This window comes from Rhinolophus hipposideros (genome assembly GCF_964194185.1).
Source record: "Rhinolophus hipposideros genome assembly, chromosome: 21".
Lineage (NCBI taxonomy): Eukaryota > Metazoa > Chordata > Mammalia > Chiroptera > Rhinolophidae > Rhinolophus > Rhinolophus hipposideros.
In genome coordinates, this window is record NC_138067.1 from 49,084,497 (window position 1) to 49,112,162 (window position 27,666).

Consider the following 27,666-nt stretch of genomic DNA (forward strand, 5'->3'; position numbering starts at 1 on the left):
GAGGGGTATGACTTGGCTTCCGGCTGCCCCGACCATGCCTGCAGCTGACCTAACAGTAAGTCCTCCTTCCATCACCATATATTTGACCCCGTTTACCGTCTTCAACCATCCGCCACCCCCCAAACTAAATTTCTATACACTGTAAAAATGTCTTTTAAGAAACTCTGATGTAAGACTATTTGAAGCCTAAATTGATAAATGTAATGGAAAACAAATCCACAGGAAATAAAAGTCTAAATATAATATTCAAGTCCAAAGAAGGCTGAACCCAGATGAAAGGTCTTCAATGAGAGAAGGAATGAGGATTGAGGGTGGTGTACCTTTTGATTAAAATAACTGTTCATTAGCTGTATAAGACGTGAATATATCTCCTTATGGAGTTAAAATGGTGGAATTCCCATGCATAACCTCAGAACACATACAGTGAGAGGAGGCTAATTGCTTAATGCGCTAAATCCCTTATATGTCCCTGTAACTGAGGACAGGGATGTGTCTTGCCTTTCTCTCAGAAACATTAGCCTTCAGCTTTATTTATTCCCTAGACACGTGTTTCCTGGGCACCTACCAAGAAATCAGAACAGGAAAAGCTCTGCTGGCCCTCAGATGACAGGTAACTGTCATTGCTTCATGATCTCAACCATCCACATGTCCTGTCACCTCTGCTTCCAACATCTCCAACACCACCCCCTTGGGCCAGTCTACCCACAACACCTTCTGAACTACACAACAGCCTCTGCCCTGCCTCCAACATCAGTTCTTGTTCTACCTCAGCTCATTATCCATATATCAGGCCTTGTGTGATTTCAAAACTAATCAGGTTCTAATCAGGCAAATTCGGGTGGATCAGAAGCACTTTGGTGGCCAGAGGGGCAAGGGCCTTAGTCCTCCCTGTTACCCGCCCTTCAAACTTTAGTCTCAGGGTTAGTAACAGGCTCCCCGTTGTTGGTTAGCATCATTTATGCATGACCTTGCCCTGTCTGTGTCAGCCTCATTTTATATGTGGCGATTAAATGCAGGAGAAGCAAAACAGCTCCCTGGAATCCCGCACAGCCAGCATGAGGCCGACTGGGACACGTAGCCCATGCAGCCTGCCCTAGTGCTCTCCTACTGGCAAGGGGAGCCCTCTTTCTTCTTTTTGGAGTAAACAAAACATTGATGGCTTTCAGGAATGGAGCTGTAGATTTCACCCAGAAGGAATAGGGGTTGTTGAGCTTTCTCTCACATCATATATTGCTTCATCACGTTGTGTTTTACATGGGGCCTCCCTTTGGCCCGGGAAATTTGGTAACGGATAACTGCTTCAGTATAAGGAAACCGCTTTATTGTTGCTCTCAAGATGGTATTCAAGTTGTTCAAGAAAAGGAAAGACTGGAGCCCCAGCTGCGCAGAGAAACTGAAATCCAGGCCCATCTACAATAAGGATAGTCTCTGGACGAGGGTCTGGCGGAGTTCTGGATTTAGATTTCTGCTCCACCGGCACCTCTGCAGCTTTATCCACGTCCTCTACGTTTGGCGCTGTGGGGACTACATTACCCAGAAGGCACTGCGCCCCGGGGCGCCGGTGCTTGTTCAAGAAAACGGTCATTTCCGTGCGTGAGACACACTCTAGGTAGGACTTTTTGCCTTAGGAGAGGTGACTCTCGCGTCTCTGGGGTCGGTCCGTGTAATCCGAAAGTCCTGAAAGCTGGCTTTGGGCTGCGGTGACGAGAAGGGACGGCGAGAGAGGAGGGAGGCTTTGTCGTCGCTGTACAGAGGCGGTTCAGAGGCTCGGCAGCGGCGCCCGGTGACTCCGATTCTGGGTCGGGGACAGCGATGCCCGGGGCGGGACCTGGTCCTCCACTCCCGACCCCGCTCTGTCCACAGAGGCCGATGTTTGCGGCGGCGCTGAGGGGCCCGGCTCAGGTGAGTGCGTGTCCCCGCGGGCCTTACCCCACCTGAACCCTAAGGAAGTCAGTGCAGGAGACTAATAGAGAGTTCTGGTGAGGACTGGACCATCCTGGCCGCAGTAGAGCGGGGAGGAATGGTCAGATCTGGGATGTGTTTTAAAAACTTGAGCAGACAGGTAATGAACGACCATCCCTAGTTTTAGTTTCCTGAATGTGTGAAAGACCGGAGATAGAAAAGTCAGCTCAGGGAGCAGGTTTCAGGGAAAAGATTAGAAGTTGGATTTTGGACATGGCAACCCTGACATGTGCCAGAGTGGAGGTGTCACATGGGTAGCTTGTTCACTCACATCTGGATTTCTGGGGAAGGCTGGAAATATCCAAGGGATGAATAGTGGGTGGTGGCCTGGACCAGGGCAAGGCCTGGGGCTCTTATTTAGGAGGGGGAATCTTAAGGTTCTTACTTCAGATGGGCCTGGAGTGTGGGGCTGCCTCCAGAGGGCTGAATACCTGTGGTCAAAATGGTTCTGCCTGGTGTGTGTAGGAGTGGAGGTTTGTAGGATGTAAGGACCCAGGACTGGGATGGAGTCAGAGATGTTAACTGGTATAGATATGCCACTCCAGGCTCAGCAGGTGCTCACGTCCACTCCTTGTAGAGAAAAGGAAAGGTCAGCCAGGCTAGTGGAGCAGCCTTTTGGGCCCTAAGTTCTCCCAGCCTTCAGGGAAGACGGGATGACCAAGTGCTCTAATGGGAAGGCCCCAACACGAATGCCTCAGGAGAGTGCACAGCAGACAGCCAGGTTGCCAACAGGACTAGTAGCTACTCAATTTCCTCAGGTGCAAGTCCTCACTTCATTAACTTGTGAGTTTGTGAAATAAGTGTTTAAGAACTAGTTGATAAAATACATATGTACGTATACATATGCATATATACACATATGTATACATTTGTGTATGCACATATTAATATATACTCATACGTAGGCAATTAAGTAACTGATTTAACAAGTTAAAGTGATGAAGCACTTAGTAATTGGTTGAAATCTTAATATACTGCAGAGCATTTGATTAAAGTGAAATGCTTTAAATATCACATCTTCTTAGTTAAAAGGCACATAAAAAGAAAACCCCACATTTTCAATACTTACCGGTTCATTTGCATTGAAAATGTTGACAGAAGTGTTAATTATGAGAACAGAAAGAGTTGATACTTAGTACTTGACACAGGAATGAGCTTGATACAAACAATAGCCCCATTGGGTAGGCATTATTCCCATTTCACAGATGACAACACTGAGGCACAGGGAGGTCAAGTACTTGTTTAAGGTCACACAGCTGGTAAGAGGCATCACTGAGGCCTGAGGACCAGATAGTGTGACGGATCTGGATGAGTCTTTGGGGCCCGACATTGTTGCCTGCTCTCACAGCCTTGCAATCCGTAAGTTCCTGTGGATGCAGACTTGTTTCCAGATTGTGCAAAGGTAAGGGAGGGTGTTTCGGAGTCTCATCCTCTTCCACTCCTACCTGCATGGGCTCCCCGGTGTCCTGGATCTCTTTCCCTGCTAGTCTCCTTACCCTTCCATCTGAGGTCCTTGGAAGGTGATCGCTCAAGGCCCCAAAGGGGCTGCTCCAAGGTCAGGGGCTTGAGTCCAGATCAGGGATTATGTGGGTTGGTTCCCATTTCTGGCAAGGAGTGGCATTAAGTTTAGAAGATATTACATTCACAGTGCTTGATGTGAGATTGAGTTGGGAATGTCAGGCAACCTTAGGTCTTCATGGTGTCTGGTGGAAACAGCAGGAAGCAGGCATTAGACCTGGAATAGTAGCCTGAGGAGCTGGGCCCTCATGCTGAGGGCGGTGGGAGCCAGAGAAGATCTGAAGCAGGGGGTAGTGATCTGACCCCGGCTGAACAAGCTTTTTCTGCTGCAGAGTAGAGAGCAGACTTTGGGGTTGTAGAGGCTGCTGCAACAGTCCGGGTGAGTGTTGTTGGTAGCCAGACCAGAGAGGTGGCTGGGAGGTGTTGGAGTCTGCATCTGTATTTTAAGTAGGTCTGAGCAGACTCTGATGTAGAGGGTTGGGGAGAGAAGAGGAAAAGTTAGGGGTGACTCTGAAATGTTTGGTCTTAGTGGTTGTCAAAGTTGATGGTAAGAGTAATTTTTAGTGGGAATATTAGGAGTTAGTTTGGGGCCATGTTGAACTGGGATGTTCCAGAGACCCTTGAGTGGATTTGTCGAGTAGGCACCTGGACACACAATTGTGGAGTTCAGATTGGAGACACCCACAGTACCGATGGTGTGTGGACCAAGATGGAACTGTGGGTCACTTTTGGCAACGGGCATCTTCAGTCCTGGTGGCAACGCCATTAGGTAACAAGGGAGGGGATGTGGGGCCGAGGACCGGGGCTCTTGCTGGACACCTGGGTGGGGGTGGTGAGCTTCACAAAGACACATGAGGGAGAACAGTGGCCATGGGGATGGGGTGCGGAGTGAGGAGGGTCTGGCCACAGGTTCCATAGGGAGTGGACATGAGATGGATGTGGACACAAGGCAGTGAGAGGATAGTAAAGCTGGTGGCTTCCCTGGCTCCAACCCTTGCTGAGACCTGAGATCCCAGCAAGATCAGATGGGACCCTCTGGGAGAATCACTGGGTCTGATGTGAGAGCCAGTGAGCCTAGGCTTCCAATAAGCATCAGAGGAAGCTGACACTGGTGAGGAGATATCTTTGTGACAGAAGTGGAAGAGGGCTGAGGGTGTCTGAACTCGGCGTGTGGTTCAAAGTGGCTGAGGCTAAAACAAGGATAAAGGTCAGGTGGGAAGGCCTTCAGAGCAGGCCTGGCGGCTGCCTCTGGCGGTCAGGGCCATTAGAGGCCTGGACAGGATGGGATTCTGATCACATTTGCCAAGTACCCCGTGGATGCCTTGTGCACACTGGCATGTGGTGAGGCCAGGGAGAGGTGTGCTGTGCTGTGCTGTATATGTGTGTGTGTGTGTGTGGGGGGGGTGGCCGTGAGGAGTTGGGGATGTGAAGGGAGGTGTGGTACAAAGAATGATGTGCAAGTTGGCAGGGAATGTAAACTGATGGCCTCAGGCCCTCACACTTGGGGCTGAAGGGAAAATGGTGACCCACATTTGCTGGTATTTGGGAAGCACAATCTGGAAGACCCCAGGTGAACTGTCTGGCAGGAGAAGGGTGAAGCCCTGCAGGCCAGGCCTAGAGTGTACCTGACATCTGTGTGCCTACCCGCCTGTTGTTGCTGAGGGCTGAACAGTGATTAATGGGACCACGAGGAGAAACTTGGCATCAGTGGCACCAGGTCCTGGTGTCTCCTGCAAGGTGGGGAGCTAGGAAGGAGGGTGGATGTTTGACGCCTAGAGTCCTGGGAAAGAAGGTTGTACATAAACTCAACTGTCCCCATGTTGGCAGAGCTGTGTGACCTTTGAGGACGTGGCTGTCTACTTCTCCTGGGAGGAGTGGGGGCTCCTTGAGGAAGCCCAGAGACTTCTGTACCGCAGTGTGATGCTGGAGAACTTTGCACTGGTGGCCTCTCTGGGTAAGGACCTCACAACCCACTCCAGCATACTGGGCTGGACTCTGCTCTTCCCCTTTTCCCCAGGGGCAGGTCTGCCCTTCCCAGGGCACTGCTTCCTTCCCTGTGTTCTGGAGTGGATGTGGTGCGGGCACCTGGCCTGTGCCCGGGCTGTGTGCTCTCCCCCTTCTCTCCCCAAGCTGCCTCAATACTTGCTGCCCCAAAGCCTTAAGGGAAAGGGTTAGAAATGAGGAGTCTTCATTCTAATGGATCACACTGTTGGCCTCTCCCTGGCCTGGTGACACTATGAAGATCTATGGCAGTTCTGTGCCCCAGGTTCTGCCCTCTTCCTCTGGCTGTGGCAGGAATTGAGGCACGGACATGGCCACTGCTTGACTGGGTTGTTCCTACAAGACCCTCTTCTAAGGTTCTTTTTGTAATATTTAGTTTTCTTTCCTGTGCTCTGTCTTGGGGTGGATCTCTGACTGACCTGTCTTGTTTCTTTCTTAGGACTTGCGTCTTCCAAGACCCATGAAATTACCCAGCTGGAGCGGTGGGGAGAGCCCTTTTTGCCTGCCCGTGGAGTCATGACTATGGCCGTGCCGAAAGGTACTTGGAGGGAGGAGTTGGAGAACTGTGAACTCAGGGCTGGGTTCATATCATACCAGAGTCTCTCCCGTGGGCCCTGATGTTTTGGGGCCATGACTGATTTCTAGCTTTTCTTTGCCAGTTGCCCACTTTTGTTTTCTCTGATTTCTGACCTCCGCCACTTCTCTCTCCTCCATATCTCACCTGGTCCTCTCCACTCCTCCCTCTGTAGTGCTCTCCAACAGTAGCCTTGTTTTGTATTTTATGAGGTCAGTCAGGGGCCACCACAAACTTAGGAAAAAACAAAGTTTGTTGTGCTCAACGGATCTAGAGAGACAGTTACTGCATGCCAGGGGAGTCTTGTGGGAAGGAGCATCCAGGGAGTGGGCCCAACCAAGCTGGGGGGGGACACGCGGGGGCGGAATCAGAGAGTGAGCTAGGATCATGGGCAAGTGCCTCTACTGGGGGTTGGGGGGTCTACATGGGAAAAGGCACCAGGGGATGTCACTGGAACATTTGAATGTTTCTAGGTCACAATCATGGGAGGGCAGAAGGGGAACTTGTGGCAGAGGCTGGCCTTAAATCTTCGGTCATGAGGGTGGGGTGCTCACAGCCTGTCTGGTGATGCTAAGGCAGCAGGAAAATGGAAGCTTTAAAACTGACAATACAATCAACTCTGGTGTCTCAACCTCATTAACGACACTAACTGGGATGGATAACACTTGCCATTTGGGTTGTGCCAATGTTAAAGGTGACCAGAATAATGTGGTCTAGCCACTGAAGACAAGCGTTGACAAAGGTTACAACTAAGAGGAGACCTACTAGGTATGACAAGGGTATGAAACCCAGGCTGCAGGTGCACTTAGCATAGGGAAGCCAAGAGTACAGGTCAGGCACCTCTGGGTTTTCTGGAATCTGGTGGAAGGTTTTGGTTATGTTATAAAAGATTTTTCACCTCATGGCCTAATTCCAGTAAGTTGGCCTGTGTTATTAACATACATGCATCAGGAGGTACCCTAACTGGCAGATACCCCCTTTCCTGGCTAGTAAATAGTCACAAGTCCATCTGTTATCCATGGCTATTGGGGCTTAGAGATTTGTGGGCTTTTTGCATAAGGACAATTGTTTCATGCAGCCTTTGTATGTCATCTGAGAGGGCCTCCAAAAGGTGCTCATTGATAGTCATGATAAAGGCTTGTTGATCTTGACAAAGACTGTTGCACTTTGTAGTGCCAATGTGGGCATCTCCTGCAGTATGGCAAGTCCTATTAAGATGGGAGTAAACATTGTCCGTTTTGCCTGGTGTCCTTAGGCTGATAGCAGAGCAGAGATACCTGGTGGATAAAGAATGGTGGGGTTCTCCAGTGTAATCACTGCACACTGGGGTGTAATTTCATCAGGAGTCAGCAGGTTAAAGTATATAGGGTGCTGTGCCCATGAGTTTGGGCCACAATAATATCCAAAGGTACCATTGGGTAAAGCATAATGTACCTGTGAAATTGTTAGCATGAGGAGGTGAAGGTCCTGGGAGTAAGCGGTAAGCCTGTGGAGTGACTTGATTCTAACATGCAGCCATCCCAGGGGTAAGTGGACATGGACCCTGACTGGATCCTGGCAGTACCAGTTGTGGGCAGTGCTGGGCTGTTTAAATAACTCATGGACAACTCGGAAAATGTATGTTGGGTCCTTTCAAAGGTAAAAGTGAACTGGGACTGTGAGTGACTGGTAATATACTGGCCACATCCACCATGTGAAAATAGTCACTGGATGCCCTTTGGAGATCTTCCTTTAATTTGATTGTTAGGTATCAGAGCCTTGATGGGAACTTGAGCTTGAGGTTTTGAGGATCAGTAAAGTGGCACTGTTGGTAGAGCCATTGAGACTGAGCAGATAGGACTGCTGAGAGGAGAGCTAGTGGGATACTTGCCCCTTCTTCCAGTAGATCTTGAACAGCCAGCAGGCCAGCAGTGTGTTGCTTCAGACAGTACTGTCGTGTATTTACCGCCTTCATCAGCAGGGCTGCTCCACAGGTTTTCTCTGTGGTTCTGACTAGCTCGGCCAGGGACTTTGGCTTGTTCAAGTGGTGCACGTGGCATGCTGTTTAATAAGTGGTGGGCAGCTGTTTAATAAAGATTATTGTACTATCCCTTTATTTTAAAAGGGGTGCCTCCTTGAAATTTGAATGGGTTGCCTGAAATGATGGTAACGTGGACTCTTGTGTCTGGTAAAGCTAGGAAATGTATAGTTTTAGAGTTCTGACAAACCACCAGAGTTGTTTATAGGTGATTGTCCCTGGGTGGACAAGGCCTGGGGACTGGCTGAATTCCCATTGGAGGGGCCGTGGTGGTTGCCAGTTTCAGAGCTGGGGGCATCCTTGGATGGACTCAGAGAAGTAATTCCCTGAGCTGCCAGACCTGTGGGTAATAGGTGAGGCTTTTAATACCTCCTCTAGTGGTTGTAATTTGGGGGTAGCTACCTAGTAATTCGTTCATGAGACACCCACCTGGAGGCAGTCGGGCATCAGCAAGTCCAGAAAGAAGGAGCAGGCTGACTGGCTGGGGTGGGCAGTGCCAGGAGGCGGATGTATAAGTCAGACTTTGTGAGTTAGGTGGGTGGAGCTGTCATGGCAGGTGAGGAGATCAGTTCCATCCATGGCCTCAGGTTTGGTGTAGACATGCGCCCACCCTGTATCAGGAGGGGCGCCTGCAAGAACAACTCTTGGACTCTGTGACTAAGGGGGCCTCGTCTGGATTGGAAATGTGGTCAGGGTTTTACTTGTCCGAATGTTCAAAGTACTGACAGATCTGCTGAACCACTGCAGTTTTTGAGGAGGAGCATGCGGGCTTCTGTGATACTTTTCCATTGGGCATCTCCAGGCCATGAAGGTCAAGTCAGTATTGGCAGGGCTTCTGAGTCCTGAGTGGTGGAGGTTTCAGATTCCTCATCTGAGGTTTTTATGATCTTATCAAAAGTTCTCACCTCTGCCATGCCGGCCTTGGCATTTGGGACGTCCTCTCCTCCCTAGGCTGCCTTGCGTCCTTGCTGCTCATGAGGCCCCCAACTGATCTGGGAGCTTGTCAGGTGCAGCTGCACAGCAGGCTCTTCATCACAGTGACCTCAGGCCCCTCATTCTGCCAGCAGTCCCAGGGACTCATGACTGGGTATGACAGACACACGGTTATGAGCGGGCTTCGCCCGCCCACCAAAGTTGACATGCACTTCATCAGCATTTCTCTGCTTTCAGGTTGCTGGTATGGAATGGAGGCTGAGGAGGCACCATCCAAGCAGAGTGTTAATGTAGAAGGAGAGCTCAGAGCAAACCCGCACCAACACCAGAAGCTGCATGGTGGAGAGAAATCCTTAAGAGAAGAGGAGAGGCAGGGTGAGAAGGACTTCCTGACTAGTTCTGGCCTTAACCATCAGGAGACTCACAGCAGAGGGGAGCCACACAGGAACACTGAAAGTGGGGAGGCCTTTTGTCCTGGAAAAAGGCATTATAAGTGCAGTGAATGTGGGAAAGCCTTTGGTCAGAAATACTTACTTGTTCAGCACCAGAGACTACACACTGGAGAAAAGCCTTACGAATGCAGTGAATGCGGGAAATTATTTAGCCATAAATCCAACCTTTTTATACACCAAATAGTTCACACTGGTGAAAGGCCTTATGGGTGCAGTGAATGTGGAAAATCCTTTAGCCGCAATGCTGACCTCATTCAACACCGGAGAGTTCACACTGGAGAAAAACCTTTTACGTGTAGTGAATGTGGGAAAGCCTTCAGGCATAATTCCACTCTTGTTCAGCACCACAGAATCCACACTGGAGTAAGGCCTTATGAGTGCAGTGAGTGTGGAAAATTCTTTAGCTTCAACTCAAGCCTCATGAAACACCAGAGAGTTCACACTGGAGAGAGACCTTATAAATGCAGTGAATGTGGGAAATTCTATAGCCACAAGTCAAGCCTTACTAATCATTGGAGAGTTCACACTGGGGAAAGGCCTTATGAGTGCAGGGAATGTGGGAAATTTTTTAGCCAAAGCTCTAGCCTCATGCAACACCGCAAAGTTCACACTGGAGAAAAGCCTTTTAAGTGCAGTGAATGTGGAAGATTCTTCAGTGAGAATTCTAGCCTTGTTAAACATCAGAGAGTTCACACTGGAGCAAGACCTTATGAGTGCAGGGAATGTGGGAAATTTTTTCGCCACAGCTCCAGCCTTGTTAAACATCGTAGGATTCACACTGGAGAGATGCCTTATGAGTGTAGTGATTGTGGGAAATCGTTTAGCCAGCGTTTCAACCTCATTCAACATCAGAAAGTTCACAGAGAAGTCTTGAATGCAGCTAATGTGGAAAAGCCTTTAACCAAAGGTCTGCTCTGATTCAGAAACAAAAACTTCACAAGCCAGATAGGCCTTATGAATACAGTGAATGTTAAGATAGGATTCAGACAAAGGCTTAATTAACCTTGTTCGGCACCAGAAAATTCAGGCTGAAGAAAGGCCTTAGGAGTGCAGGGCTTGTGCTATCTCTTAGTCAAACTAACCTAACAAAGAAGCTTGGAGAATAGCTCTTGTCAGGAAGCCAGAAATTGAACTCACTCATCCAAATACACCCCCTGGGGGCAGGATGAGAATTGCTGGCACCCTGCCCCTCCTGAGAAGATAGCCCTCTGCCTGGGAGCCCCAGCAGGAGAGAGAGCCCTGTGTTCTTGGCTACCTCAGTCTGGAGTGGAGTTTTCATCTCTCTGAGTTTGGAGGAGGGGGAGAGGAAGTAGTTGTGGTTCAAAAGCGACTGGCTCTTGCTGTTCTTACTGAATATTAGATTTTTCTTGAATAGATGTTTCTTCATTTGCTGTATATCCTTAGGAACATTTCCAGAGACTTTAAATTATGTTTTTGTAATTTCCGCCCTTCTTAATGGGAAGCAGGCCCACAAAGCTTCTCACACTGCCATGCTGGAAGTTGATCCAAATATTTTACTTTTTAAGAACTTGCCAAATTGTGTTCTAAATGGTTATGCCATGTCACATTTCCTCTTGGAGTATATTAGATGTCTAGTTTTTCGCACATCCTGCTGACCTTTGTATGTCAGACAGGCCATTTTAGCCACTCCTAGGTGTGTAGCAATGTTCCTTTGTTTTAATTTGCATTTCCCTAATGACTCAGTGTCGAGCATTTCCCTTGTCTTTATCTGCCATCATGTATTTTCTTCATTGAATTATCTGTTCATACCTTTTGCTTACTATTAATTGTTTTTGCACTTTAATGTATTCTGGATACAAGTCCTTCATTTGATCTATACTTGACCAATATTCTCTCACAGTCTATGGCTTTGGTTTTCATTTCTTAGGAGGATCTTTCCTAGAGCAGAATTTCTTAATTTTCATGAAGTCTAATTTATCCATTTGTTCTTTTATTGATTATGCATTTGGCATTGTTTTCTTTTACAGTTCTGTATCTTTGCCTGTCAATAAAGCCTTGTCTGCGTATGCTATTAGAGTCTTATGAGTCCTTTTAAATATCCAAGCTTGTAAAATGTTTATAGATTTAAATGCATATAAAGAACTCAAATGTTTACATGTGTCCGTATCCCTGCACTCTGGGCCTCAATTTCCCTCGTGTAAAAAGCAACTGGAGAAAAGAGTGTGGGTATGGGCTCCGGAGAGCATGGGGGGGTGGTGGCAGCGGGGATCACTGCTCCTACAAAGATGCTGAGGTGGGTCTATTCTGTTCCACTTTCCTTACTTGGTTCCTGAGAGTTTCCTGGGAATAGACCACTGGCGTGCACAGATCCACCACAGCAACTATGACCTCGTTGGAAGCCATGGCCCCATGCCCCCCAGGAAACACCCCTCTACTGCACTGTCATTGGACCAGTGCCTGCAACCAACATACAAGCATAGTCTTCTGGGTAATGTAGTTCCTGTCCTCCATCTCACCAGGGCGATAGACCCTTCTCAGTCCCCACAATGGCCAAACAGCACCTCACCTCCTAGGGTCACTGGGAAATAATACTCCACGGTTCCAAATGTTACTTAACCCAGACTTCTTTGGCCATGTTGGGCAAATCCCCATCCTGAGAGATCTCTAATGGGAGGCCTCTGTGCAGCCTTAGGCAAGCTTCTTCAACATCTCATCGACCCTCAGGAAAAACATATGATTAAAAAACATTATGAAATGAGTCCTGAAGATGTAATGCACAACATGGTGGCTATGGTTAACAATATTACATTAGTTCATTACTTTTTTGTATGGGTGAAATCAGGGTAAACGTAGAACAAATGAAGTAACGAAACAAAATGAAAACAATATAGTAGGTACAGACAACAGAATGGTGGTTACCGGAGGGGAAGGGGTTGTGGGGAGGGCGAATTGAGTAAAGGGGGTCAAATATATGGTAACCAAAGAAAACCAGCTTGGTGGTAAGCACACAATAGAGTATACAGATACGGTATTATAAAGTTGTACATCTGAAATGTATATAATGTTATTAACTAATGTTACCTCAATAAATAAAAATTTTAAGAAGTATTAAAAAATTAAAAAATTTTAAAATAGGTGACAAAAAGATATGACCTTGCTTGCAATGTCTTTGTGTACTAATATCAAATGGTGCTCTAATTCAGTGATTCCCAAACCAGTAGCATCAGCACCACCTGGGAATTTGTTAAAAATGCATGTACAAGGGCCCCACCCTATCATCAGTCCACGGCCTGAACCTGCAGTTCTCAAGAGAGTACTAAATACTGGGGAAGTGTGAAAAAAGCTGAAATCACTGAGGCCCAATGAGATATCCCTGTGGAGGAGCACAAATAGAACATAATGAAGACATAATTTCACAATCACTTCTCACTATATTCCATTGCCCAAAACTCATTTACATGGCCCAGTAAGGGAAGTTGGTGTTCACAAAGAGAAAATTGGATTGGAGAGCATCTACTCAGCTTCTTGTACAACCCATCAGCTACCCCTTTTATATTCCTCCACATTCAGCATTATTACCTTTTGGGTAATAACCTAAAACCTCATGCCTCTATCTTAGTATTTCTGTTCCTAACCTAAGACCATTAGGATATAAAACAAAGTTGCCACTCACTCCCAATATAATTATGGTTTTGGAACACAGTGGAAGGACTTATTCAAGGATCTGATGAAAAACACCTGCCAAACAAGATTTCTATATATGACAAAACTCTTTTTTTTTTAAACTGTCTTTCAAGAAAGATTATGAAAGACTATTTCAAGCCAAAAAAGAAAAATTTAATGGAATAGTAACACACATAAAATGAAATTCTAAGGTTATATTTAAGGACTTTGGAAAGTGAACCCAGATGCAGTATTTGTAATGAACGAAAGCATGGGGACCCAAGAGGGGAATTCATATGTAGATTGCTACAACTGCTCATTATTTGCATTAAGCACGATTAACATTTCCTTGTGGAGTTAGAATGATGGCATTAACATGCATAGTGTCAACACATGTGTTGAGATAGGACATAAATCCTTTATGCTTACTGCGAAAAATAAAAAAGTATTCATAACTCTGTGCTCTCCTGTTTTCAGTGTTTGTAAGTTAGCTTAAACAATAACAAACAGAATCAGAGTATTACGCTTTTCAAATCAGAATAAAGAAAATCTGGATTGTAAATAATTAGTGGAAAGTTTTTTATTTTTAAGGACTAGACAAAGAAGTGAGACAGAAATTCACAAAAGAGGACATATTTAAACACAAATATATCAACTAATAAGTACAGAATAAACTAAATTAGCAGTCAGTACTTTTTGATGGCTCAAAACCCCCCTCACAAGATATTTAATTTTCATCAATAAATTTCAAGCACAGGTTCTGAATTTCTATTCAAAGCACAACTAACATTCCATGGCATCCTCAGCCACCCCATCTCCACTGTGGGAAAGAAACCAGGAGGCAGAGAACTTCCTGGCTTTGGCTGTGGGGAACCAAGACCTTATGCTGAAGGTCACCAGAGCCCATGACCAAGCTTCCTAAGGCCTAAGATCAGCTGCGATGTCATTGGGACCTGCAGTATATTTTTATCAGCAAATTGCATCAGCACATCTAGTGAGGAAGGAATAGAATGGCACAAAGGGGTAACATGAGTAACAATAACTTTAACAATGGCTGACATTTAAGCATTATCCACATACCCAACATCCCGACAGGCCTTTTGTAACACTGTCCTTTAACCTGGACAACAACCTGGTGTGGGTCAGTCAACACTCTCGTTTCATCGATAATGGCTTCCAATGGTTATTAGATCGAAGTTTACAGGGGTCTGAGAACCCAAAGGTCCCTGAGTTACTCTGAGTCATGGCCTCCATTAAGTAGCACACCTGAGAACGGTACCTGCAGTGATGCAGGTGTAATCACTGCCTTACATGGCCTCCTGCCCAGAGCCATCTAATCTGGACAGGGCCAGGGCTCCTTCTGGGCCAGAGAAATAAGGCCATAGAAAACTCAACTGCCCACATAACCATCATAGACAGAGTCCTATCTTTTCGACATCCAAGAAAGGGAGGCCTCAGCTTCGCTCAGTCAACATACTTGCTAGGAATTGGAACCGAAAGGTAAGATGCGTGTCACATTTCCATGCATGCAAAGAGCTTGGTCTTGAGGACTGAGGGGGAAAGAGTCATTCTCTGAGGCTCACCCCATCATTGCAATTATGCACGTCTTGTTGGCTCTGCCTTCTCACATGTCCCAGGTCATGCTGTTCCCATCATGTCCAATGTTTACTCCAGACACACTGGCTTTCAGCTGTTTCAGCAACAGGCGAGGCTACTGCCTGTCTCAGGGTCTCAGCACGTACTGTTCCCTTTGCCAGGAATGCTCTTCTGCATTTTTGAACGTGGCTGATCCCTCGTGCGTCTGCATGATTCACCTGTTATCTGCTCCTCCTCCCTGCTCCTCCTCCCGTGCTTTCTATTTTAATATACATCTTCCCACTTTTACAGACAAGAGAAGTCTGTGGGGGAAAAAAGAAGGAAAAAGAACACAGAAAAGAAGCCTGTGGAGAAATGACATGACCAAGGTCACTCAGCTGGTAATGAGAACAGCTCAGAAGTGTTGGAATCCCAGATGTCCTCAGAGCCCCAGCTCTCAGCCACCAGACCAGTCTTCCCAATACACATTTGTTCTCCATGCCTGCTTTTCATTATGCCCCATGGAGACCATAGGCACATTATTGTCCCAGCAGAATTCTAGACCACACCTCTGTTATCATGTGTGTTTCCCATTCTAGACAGCAAGGCCCGTGTCTCAGTCTCTATTTCCATGACTCAGACACTGTGTGGGTGATGGGGATGAAGGATGGGGTTCTCGTGACACTTGCCCATCGTACCAGCAAGAGCACAGCAGGCCCCGCTGAACACAGAAAATTAGGGAGACACGGATCAGGAGGGGAAGAGATCCTTCAGCCACTGGAATGCACATCACTTCCACTTTGGGACAAACTGAGGCTCAGCTCTCTATGTGGGCCATGTGGTAGCAAAGAAGGTCCCTCTGTTGAGAAGGAAGTCATGTTTTGGGAGAAACTGGTCTCCAGGCACCGCCATGGTAAAGCTACAGGTAAAGGTAACTCCACAGCCACAGCACAACCTGTGCAGGTGAGGGAGGACAGGGTTTATCTTGGGCATGAACTCTTAGATGCCAAGGAACATTTTTTTCTCTGGCCAAACGATTCACTATAGTAGTTACTTAAAAAGGTCCATCCCCAGTGTGAGTTCTCTCATGTTGTCGGAGGCCTGTCTTCTGGTAAAAGGCCATCCCACATCTCTTACACTTGTAGGCTTTCACTCCACTGTGAATCTTTTGATGGGTAGTGAGGGTTGAGCTGTAGCTGTAGGTCTTCCCACACTCACTGCACTCATAGGGCTTCTCCCTGGAGTGACACCTCAGGTGTCGAATTACGGAAGAGCTGTCACAAAAGGCCTTCCCACATTCTCTGCACTCAAAGGGCTTTTCTCCAGTGTGGGTTCTATTATGCCGAATAAAATCAGAGTGGTGGGCGAAGGCCTTTCCACACTCACTGCACACATGGGGCTTCTCTCCGCTATGGATCCGCTGGTGCTCCGTGAGGTGTGACCTGCGGTTGAAGGCCTTCCCGCACTCACTGCACTCATAGGGCTTCTCCCCCGTGTGGATTCGCTGGTGCTCTGTGAGGTGTGACCTGCGGCTGAAGGCCTTTCCACACTCGAGGCACTCAAAGGGCTTCTCCCTGATGCGACTGTTGTGATGCCCAGTGAGGTCTGCCTTCTTGAGAAAGGCCTTGTCATACTTTTTGCATTTATAGGATTTTACTCCAGAGTGAATCTGCTGATGTTGAAGAGAGAAGTGACTCTCGGCAAACCCTTTCCCACAGTCCTTGCATTTGCAGTTCTTCCCTGCATGAATCAAGGGGTCTTTCCTTGACCCCCATGATCCACACTCACCGACAGCATCTCCAGGAGAGACTCGCACCAGGAAACCCTCTGAGCACAGACTGACACTTGTTCTCAACTCATCATGCTCAGGGCTCATCTTTTCAGAGGGGGTTCCCTTATGGGGGACTGTCCTTGCCCTCAAGTGCCCTCCCTGTTTTTCTGACAGTCCTCTTTGTTCCCTCGCTTGCCCCAGTGTATAAACACTGGAGTCTTCCTGAGTCGGTGACCTGTGGAGTGAACATCCCTTGAATGAGGCTGGCTGAGAAGCAGGAGGCTGTGTGGTCTTGGTTTTCACTCTGTCACCTAAAGGAAATCCAATATACAATTAATTAATTGTGTACCATACGATTAATGGTGCCAACATAGAAGAAACAAAATCACCAAGCCAGAGGGAATGGAAGATGGAAACAGGGCTACTGATGATACCTGCTAGGTTTTCACAGTTCTGAAACTCAGGTGTTTTTTTGTTTTATTGGTCCTTGGATTCTTGGCACTTTTAAAGGGTCAACCTTGAGGAGAATGTGGGCACAGCCAGAGGGGCCAGAATGGAGTCCCTTTCCCATGGTCCCATGGAGGGGAGAGAAATGATGAAACTGTGTGTGCTGTTTGTCGTAAGAAAGGACATCATGTAGTGCTACAGGAACACAAGGGGGCATCTAACCAAGTGCAGACAAGACAGAAAGATGTCAGGACAGGATTTCTAGAAGAGGTGTCTTGAGATTTGAGACCTAAAGAAGTAGGAGGAGTTACCAGATTTAGAGAGTGAGAGGGCACTGTGGCCGAAGGAGACAGAGCACAAAAGTGCAGTCTGGAGAATCCTGGATGCCTGGGGAACTGCAAGGATGAGAGGATGGCAGGGATGCAGTCAGATACAGACAGGGTGCTCTTCACAGGGTTTGGATGCAAACAGTGAGGACAGCCATGACCATTCCCAGAATACAGCCTTTCTGAGGGTAAGTAGCACTAGGGGGGACATCTTAAGTCCACTGTGCATGAGGAACAGCTAGGTGACTAAAAAGCAGACAAGATCTAGTTAAAGAAATTTGAAGGATTTACTTCAGGATACTAAAGAGAATCTTCACAAATGGAGAAAGTAATAATACACTTATCAGTTCTCCTCAAATCTATCCATAAATTCATTATCACTCCAGATAACAGGATTTTCCACGAAACTTGACAAGTTGATTCCAGAATTTATATGGAAGAGTAAGCATCAAGGATATCACTGGAAAAAGAAGAGTAAGGAGAGGGGACTTGCCCTCCCAGGTATTAGGGTTATGATGAATTTAAAGAAATCAAGCCTGTGGTATTGGAACAGATATAAGAAAAACTGGAAATTGAAAATAGAGCTGAGAGACAGACTCATGGACATATCAAGCTTTTATACATGGCACAAGTGGCACAGCAGATCTGTGGGAAAAGAAGGGACAATACAACACAGGGAGCTAAAAAACTGGTTTCTCACAGGGGAAAAGTTACTGCATTTCAACCTCACACCATACACAAAGTTAATTCTGGGTTCATTGCAACTTAAATGGCAGAAGTCAAGTTTTCAAACATTATAGTAAACGATAGGAAATGAGTATCTTTTTGACCTTGGTGCAGGGAAAGATTCCCTAGCAAGACATGAAAGGCAGTAATCATAAAACAAAGGGTAAAAGCATCTGACTAAACAAAATATGAATTTCTTTTAATCAAAAGATACTTTAAAGAAAATAAAAAGACAAACTAAATTCTAGCAGAATATGATGACAGCACATATAATGGGTAAAAGATCAGTATCAGGAATATACAAAAAACATCTGACAAGGCAACTGACATCATAGAAATGGTGGTATTGAAGTGAGCTTCTTGAGTTCTCCCTTGGAAGTTACCACAAATTGAACATCTATAACCCATCAAAAAATTCTCTGCTCATCACACAGAACAGCTAAGAGACTCGCACGAGGACTACTTGAAGGTGGGCAAACTGGGCAAGCAGGGGAAGGGGGAAGGGAGCAATTGGAGACGTGGCCTTGGAGACGCGGCCCACATCTGCAGCTGGAGATTGCAGCAGCCAGGCTCTGGGCTCTTTCCCTGCACCCCACAGTCCTGCCAAGAGATCAGCATACCCAGTGTTTGAGGCAGTAACCTCAGCTGAGAACTCCGGCTCAGACAGAAAGCAAACTCCATACCTAGGCCCCTCTCCCCCACTCTCCCACAGCGATCTTACCCCTGCCCTTCCAGAGTCTTAAGCTGATCCCTGAACTGAGGAGTAGTGTTAGATTACAGGGGTGCTGCAGCAATCAGGATCTGGAAAAAGCTGGTTTGCAACTGTCACCTAGGGAAGAGGCTGGGCAGGGAGATGGGAAGACACATGCCTTCCCATCCCCCACCTTTTCTGGGCTACTTGTGGCAGGGCAATTACACTGCAGAGAGACAGACAGACACACACATACACACACACACACACACACATGCAGGGGTCATCAGGGGGTGGCAGAGGCAGCTCTGGGCTTTCAGCAGCTCAGAAATCTAGCGCTCTCCACCCCCCTCCCCCCATGGAAGAAGTGTCCTAAGACCCATGAGAATTGAATTGCATTGGCAGGGTCACTCTGGGTACCATGTGGCTGGATCTGCCTCCACAAGATGCAGAGGAGTTTTTGTACAGCTACCTGTAGATAACTTGGTGGGCTTAAACCAAGACTGGCGCTGCTGTTTTTGCTTCGAAAAAATTTTTTTTAGTATTATTATCATTTTTAGCATATATATATATATATATGTATATATATATATGCTAAATGTATATATATGTATATATATAATTTTTTAATTATCATTTTTAGCATATATATGCTAAATGTATATATGTATGTGTGTGTGTGTGTGTGTGTGTGTGTGTATACACACACACATTTTCCCCTTTCTCTCTCTCTCTTTTTTTTTCTTTTCGTTACCCTACTTTTCCTCCTTCTTTCCATTTTTATGTACCAATTTTTTTTTTGGTGTTGCTATATTTTATTTTATTTTATTTTTTTTGATATTTTTGTCTGTGTTGAGTGTTGGTTGTCAGTTGTTTTCACATGTGAGTGTATTTGTTTTTGTTTTTGTTTTGGTGGTCTTGTGCTCATTGATTTGTTTTGCTCTGAAATCACCCTACACCAGGGCCCAGCCCAAGAGGCACAAGAACCAACACATCCAGAAGCCAACTCCAGACCAAACCAGAGTATTACCGGGTTTGACCTACAAGTGATACAGCCAGAGGGAATTCTCTACAGCACAACAGCGCATAGGGGCCAAGCCTCCCAGAGCAGCTCATACACTGTGGGCAGAGCCAATTCTCACAGCTAGTCAGCCTAGGAGTCAATCCCACCTACTAACAAGCCAAAAGCAATTAAAGCTCAATTTTAACAAGAGAATACACACAACACAAGGGTCACCTCTGGACCACATGCAGAGGAGAATAGGGAGGCGGTGCAATTCAGATACAGAGGACACATACCAGATAAGACTACCCAGCAAAGACTGAAACACCTACGGGATCTACCTAATACATCCAAGCAAACAAGGAGAGTCAGTCAGGATGAGGAAACAAAGAAACATGTCTCAAATAAAAGAACAGAAGAAACCTCCAGAATTGGAACTAAATGAAATAGAGGCAACCAACCTATCAGAGAGAGAGAGTTCAGAACACTGATGATAAGAATGCTTAAGGAGCTTAGTGACGACATTGTGGGGACAGAGTCCCAGAGAGCTGTTTCCAGGCTCTTGGCCTCAAGTGGAAAATGCTGGCTCGGGTAGTAAATGACCATCAACTGTGATTGGATGGTTGTCGGCTGTGACTGGTTGGCCGTTGGCTGTAGCCGGTTGGCCAACTGGCTGCTGATGTAACTGCCATGGCTGCGCTGGTTGGTGGGCTGGTTGGCAGGCAGAGAAAAGCGGACGGCAGATTGCAGATCATGTGGATCCTGCTTCCTGTGTCTCCACCAGCAAGAATATAGTAGTATGACTCTCCTATCTATGGCTCCATGGGTGTTCCTTTTTGGCCTTACCATATCCTGCATTCTTATGAGGGGAGAGGGAGCTGAGACCCCGCGTGACACCCAGTATGACAGACATAAAGAAGGATAGAGAAATCATAAAAGACAACCAGTTAGAAGTAAAGAATACAATAACTGAAAAAAGAACACACCTGAAGGAATTACCAGCAGGTTAGATGAAGCAGAGGATCAAATCAGTGATTTAAAAGACAAGTTAGCAGTGATTACCCAAGTGGAACAACAAAAAGAAAAAGGAATAGAAAAACAATGAAAGTAGTTTAAGAGACCTATGGGATAACATCAAGCACAAAAACATGTGCATCATATGAATACCAGAAGGAGAAGAGAGGAGCAAAGGATCGAGAACATTGTTGAAGTAATAATGACCAAAAACTTCCATAACCTGGTGAAGGAAATCGACATACAAGCCCAGGAAGTGCAGAGAGTCCCAACCAAGATGAATCAAAAGAGGTCCACACTAAGACACATTATAGTTAAAATGGCAAAGGTTACAGACAAGGAGAGAATCCTAAAAGCAACAAGAGAAAGACAGCAGGTTACATACAAGGGAACTCCTAAAAGACTATCAATTGACTTCTCTACAGAAACTTTGAAGGCCAGAAGGGAGTGGCAGGAGGTATTCAAAGTGATGAAGAACAAAGGACTACAACCTAGATTGCTTTATTCAGCAAGCCTATCATTTAAAATTGAAGGGGAGATAAAGAGCTTCCCAAAAAAGAATAAGCTAAAGGAATTCATTACCACCAAGTGCCAGCATTGCAGGAAATGTTAGAAGGGCTTCTGTAAGCAGAAGAAAGATGAAAACAATCTAACTAATGAAGACCAGAAATACAAATAACAAAATGGCGATAACTATGTACCTATCAATAATGACTTTAAATGTAAATGGATTAAATGCTCCAAACAAAAGACATAGAGTGGCTGAGTGTATAAGAAAACAAGACCCTTGCATATGCTGTATACAAGACTCTCATCTCAGATCAAAAGACATGCACAGGCTGAAAGTGAAGGGTTGGAGTAAGATATTTCATGCAAATGGAAATGAGTAAAATGCTGGAGTAGCAATATTTATATCTGACAAAATAGACTTTAAAATGAAGAATATATTAAAAGACAAAGATGGACACTATATAATAATAAAGGGATTGATCCGACAAGAGGACATAATATTAGTAAACATCTATGCATCCAACGTAAAAGCACCTAAATGTATAAAACAGATATTGACTGACATAAAGATTGAGACAAACGGTAACACTATCACAGCAGGGGACTTCAACACACAACTGACAGCAAGGAACAAGTCCTTCAGATGGAAAATCAACATGGAAACAGTGGCCTTAAATGACAAATTGGACCAGTTGGATTTAATCTATATTTTCAGAGCATTTCACCCCAAAGCTGCAGAACATACATTCTTCTCGAGCGCACATGGAACATTTTCCAAGATAGACCACATGTTAGGCCACAAAAAAGTCTCAATAAATTTTTAAGAAAACTGAAATAATATTAAGTGTCTTCTCTGTCCACAGTGCTATGAAATTGGAAATCAATCACAAGAAAAAAACTGGAATACACACAAATACATGGAAGCTGAATAGCATGTTACTACATAATGAATGGGTCAACAATGAGATCAAGGAAGAAATCAAAAGATACCTTGAGACAAACGAAAATGAAACCATAACGACCTAAAATCTATGGGATGCAGCGAAAGCAGTCCTAAGAGGGAAATTCATAGCAATGCAGGCCTATCTAAAGAAACAAGAAAAATCTCAAATCAACAGTTTATCTTTACACTTAAGGGATCTGGAGAAAGAACAGCAAAATAAGCCCAAAGGGAGTACAAGGAAGGAGATAATAAAGATCAGAGTGAAAATAAATGAAATAGAGACTAAAAAACCAATACAGAAGATCAATGAAAACAAAAGCTGGTTTTTTGAGAAGATAAACAAAATCGACAAACCTTTAGCCAGATTCATCAAAAAGAGAGAGGACCCAAATTAATAAAATCAGAAATGAAAGAGAAGTGACATAAAGACCACATAAATAGAAAAAAAATTACTATGAGCAACTATATGCCAATAAATTAGACAATCTGGGAGAAATGGATAATTTTCTAGAAGCATACAACCATCCAAGGCTAACTCAAGAAGAAACAAAAAATCTGAATAGACTGATTACTACCAGGGAAATTGAATATGTAATCAACAAGTGCCCAAACAAACCAGATGGCTTTACCGGTAAATTTTACAAAACATTCAAAAAAGCATTATCACCTATTCTTATAGTATTCCAAAATATCCAGAAGAGGAAAGGCTTCCAAACTCTTTTTTGAGGCCTCTATCACCTTGATTCCCAAGTCAGACAAAGATATTACAAAAAAAGAAAACTACAGGCCAATATCACTAATGACCATGGATGCAAAAATCCTCCACAAAATATTTGGAAACCAAATTCAGCAATACATTAAAAAGATTGTACACCACGATCAAATGGGATTCATTCCTGGTATGCAAGGTTGGTTCAACATCCACAAATCAATTAATGTGATACACCACATTAACGGAATGAAAAATAAAAATCATATCATATCAATAGATGCAGAAAAAGCATTTGCCAAAAATCCAGCAGCCATTTATAAAAACTCTTAAGAAAGTGGGAATAGAGGGATCATATCTCAACATAATAAAGGCCATATATGACAAACCCACAGCTGACATCATACTCAATGGGGAAAAGCTAAAACCACTCTCCTCAAGATCAGGAACAAGGCAAGGTTGCCCACATTCTCCAATTTTATTCAACATAGTTTTGGAAGTTATAGCCAAGCAATCAGACAAGAAAAAGAAATAAAAGTAATCCAAATTGGTAAAGTGGGAGTAAAACTGTCATTATACGAAGATGACATGATACTATATATAGAGAACCCCAAAGACTCCACCAAAAAACTATTAGAACTGATAAATTAATATAGTAAAGTAGCAGGATACAACGTTAATATTCAGAAATCAGTTGTTTGTATATACCAATAATAAACTATCAGAAAGAGAAATTAAGGAAACAGTCCCATTTACAATTGCTTCAAAAACTATAAAATACTTAGGATTAAATTTAACCAAAGAAGTAAAAGACCTGTATTCAGAAAATTATAAGACACTGAAGAGATAAATCAAAGAAGATACAAATAAATGGAAACACATACCATGCTCACGGATAGGAAGAATTAATATAGTTAAAATGTACATGCTGCCTAAGGCAATATACAGATTCAATGCAATTCCTATCAAACTACCAAGGACATTTTTCACAGAAATAGAACATATAATCCTAAAATGTGTATGGAACCATGAAAGACCCCGGATAGTCACAGCAATCTTGAGAAATAAGAACAAAGTGGGAGGTATCACGACACCTGACATCAAATTATACTACAAGGCTATAGTAACTAAAACAGCATGGTACTGGCATAAAAACAGACACAGAGGTCAATGGAGCAGATTAGAACAAATCCATGCCTATGTGGTAATTTAATCTATGACAATGGAAGCAATCTACGACAATGGAGGCATTTACATTGGGGTAAAGACAGTCTATTCAATTACTGCGAAACCTGGATAAACACATGCAACAAAATGAAGCTGGACCACCTCCTTACACCATATACAAGAATAAATTCAAAATGGAATAAAGACTTAAATATAAGATGAAACCATAAAACTCCTAGAAGAAAATATAGGAAGAAAGTTTGCAGACGTTACCATTAATAATATTTTTATTGATATATCCCCTCGGGCAAGGGAAGTAAGAGAAAAAATAAATATATGGGATCACAAAGGAGACCATCAATAAAACAAAAAGGCATCCTGCTGAATGGGAGAAGATATTTGTCAATGATATATCTACTAAGGGGTTAATACCTTAAATTTATAAAAAAACTCATTCAACTCAACACCAAAAGAACAAATAACCCAATGAAAAAATGGGCAGAGGATATGAAGAGACATTTTTATAAAGAGGACATACAGATGGCAAACAGACATTATGAAAAAATGCGAAACCTCATTAATCATTAGAGAAATGCAAATAAAAACCACAATGAGATACCACCTCACCCCAGTCAAAATGGCTATTATCAATAAAGGAACAAACAACAAGTGCTGGCGAAGATGTGGAGTAAACGGATCCCTCATGCACTATTAGTGGGATTGCAGATTGGTGCAGCCACTATGGAAATCAGTATGGCTGTATCTCAAAAAACTGGAAATGGAACTACCTTATGACCCAGCAATTCCACTCCTAGGTATTTGTCCAGAGAAATACAAAACACTAATTTGAGGGAGGATGGGTCTCTCAGTTGGTTAGAGCGGTTTGATTCCCACATGGGCCAGCAAGCTGCATCCTCCACAACTAGAACTGAAGTCAATGAGCTGCTGCTCAGCTCCGGGGTGGCCAGATGGCTCAGTTGGTTGGAGTGTGGGCTCTTAACCACAACGTTGCTGTTTCGACTCCTCGACTTCCACAAGGGATGGTGGGCTGCGCCCCCCGCAACTAAGATCGAACACAGCACCTTCAGCTGAGCTGCTGCTGAGCTCCCGGATGGCTCAGTTGGTTGGAGCGCATCCTCTCAACCAAAAGGTTGCTGGTTGGACTCCCACAGGGGATGGTGGGCTGTGCCCCCTGCAACTAACAATGGCAACTGGACCTGGAGCTGAGCTGCGCCCTCCGCAACTAAGATTGAAAGGACAACAACTTGACTTGGAAAAGTCCTGGAAGTATACACTGTTCCCCAATAAAGTCCGGTTCTCCTTCCCCAATAAAAAGAACACAACCCCCCCCCCCAAAAAACACACACATTAATTTGAAAAAATTTATGCACCCCTATGTTTATTGTAGCACTATTCACAATGGCCAAGACACGGAAACAACTGAAATGCCCATCGGTAGACAACTGGATTAAGAAACTGTGGTACATTTATACAATGGAGTATTACTTGGCCAAAAAGAAGAATGAAATCTTACCATTTGCAACGATATGGATGGACCTAGAGAACTAAGTGAAATAAGTCAGACAGAGAAAGACAAATACCATATGATCTCACTTATATGTGGAATCTAAAGAATAGAATCAATGAACAAACTAATCAGAAACAGTCTCAGAGATATAGAGGAAAAACTGAGGTTTGCTAGATGGGAGAGGGGGTGGGAATAAGGGCGAAGGTGAGGGGATTAGAAAGCACAATCGGTAACCACAAGATTGCCACAGGGATACGAAAGACAATTTGGGGAATATAATCAATAATGTAAAGATTTTGTAGGGTATCTGATGGACACTTGTCTTATTAGGGAGACCACTTCATGGATGGTGTAGGTGCCTGATCACTGCACTGTACACCTGAAGCTGAATAATAATGAAAGTCAACTATAATTTAATATATATACGTATAGTCACAGGATGAGGAGTACAGCATAAGGAATAGAGCCAGTGGAAATATAACAGCTATCTATGACGTCAGACGGGTAGAAGATCGGGGGACAGGGATTATCACTTTGTGATGGATATAAATGTCTAACTATTACATTGTTTTGTACACCTGAAACTAATAAATAAATCTGACAAATTGAAAAAAAACATCTTAATAGAAAAATGGACAAGAAAATTACGAACTGCCATTTCAAAAAGAAGGCACACATGTGGCCAGTACACAAAGAATTGTTCAACTTTTTTAGTAATGAAGGGCAGGAAAACAAAACTACAGCGAGCTACAAATTTATACCCATTTGACTGATAAAAATTAACGAGCCTAGTAATATCAAATGGAGAGAATACAGATCAATGGAATCTCTCTGACAAATCTAGTGGAAGTGAAAATTATTATAACCACTTCAGAAAACAACTGGGCATTACCTTAATGTTTTAAGTCCCTAGTTATCCAAAATTCCACTCCTGAGAACATTATCAGGAGAAACTCCTACACACATGCATGAAGACACATGTGTAAGAATTTTCATGGCAGCACTTTTTGTAAAAGTAAGAAACTGGAAAAAGTGAACATCCAGGAAAATGCTTTTTGGTATATTCATACAAGAGCCTATTTTACAGCCAAAGAACATGCGTGAACTACAGCTATATATATTATAAACAGTAGTGACATAACACTGAATAAAAAAGCCAGTCTCAGATGACTATACGAGGTCTTACAATTAAGTTCGTGAACTCATCCTAGAAAAAGTGCTATATACCTCATTGCTGAGAGGTATCACTATGGTCATCTCTGAAGTACTCTCCTTGGGAAGCTATGCACCGACGCCAGCACCTAGTCCACCCTTCAAAGCAATTTTGGAACTCTTTTTCTGGAATGGCCATCAGAGCTGTCGTCATATTACCCTTGATGTCCTGAATGTCATCAAAATATCTTCCTTTCAATATTTCCTTTATCTTTCGGTAAAGAAAGAAGTCATTGGGGGCCAGATCAGGTGAGTAGGGAGGGTGTTCCAATACAGTTATTTGTTTACTGGCTAAAAACTCCCTCACAGACAGTGCCGTGTGAGCTGGTGCATTGTCGTGATGCAAGAACCATGAATTGTTGGTGAAGAGTTCAGGTCGTTTTCATCTAACTTTTTCATGCAGCCTTTGCAGCACTTCCAAATAGTAAACTTGGTTAACTGTTTGCCTAGTTGGTACACATTTATAAGGAATAACCCATCTGACATAAAAAATGGTTAGCAACATTGTTGCAACAAGTTCACAAACTTAATTATCAGACATCGTAGGATAACCTTTTTGTGAAGTTTGATTAAAAAACCTACACAATGTACTGCCCAGGCGCACACACATACATACACAAAGTCATGCTGAAACAAATTTGAAAAGTGATGATTGAACATTTAGATGATGTGGATTGACTGAAAGACACAAGAAGAAACAGAAAATCTGAATAGTGCTACATCTGCAAGGAAATTGATTCTGCAATACTCCCAAGTTCCCACAGAACAAGTAACGAATAATAAATCTGAACTCTGGAAAACGGTTATCCCTGTGTTGCAGGTGTGGGGATGAGAAAGAAGCACCTCAGTTTCAGTGCTGTGGTCCCAAGAATACCCTCTAATGTGCCAAAGAATAATGAGATGACACCAAGCACTGACGAGAATGTGGAGCAACGGGAACTCACACAGATGGCTGGCAGAGTG

The 27,666-nt window shown here is 44.3% G+C and overlaps 1 protein-coding gene across 1 annotated transcript; it reads left to right on the forward strand.

Moving 5' to 3' along the window:
* The first annotated feature begins 1,542 nt into the window (after window positions 1-1,542).
* LOC308490603 (uncharacterized protein) lies at window positions 1,543-11,570 on the forward strand. Its single transcript, XM_081033099.1, has 4 exons — window positions 1,543-1,902; window positions 5,308-5,434; window positions 5,921-6,019; window positions 9,243-11,570. The coding sequence occupies exons 1-4, from the start codon at window positions 1,813-1,815 to the stop codon at window positions 10,373-10,375; spliced, it is 1,449 nt and encodes a 482-aa protein (XP_080889225.1). The 5' UTR covers window positions 1,543-1,812; the 3' UTR covers window positions 10,376-11,570.
* The last annotated feature ends 16,096 nt before the right edge of the window (window positions 11,571-27,666 follow it).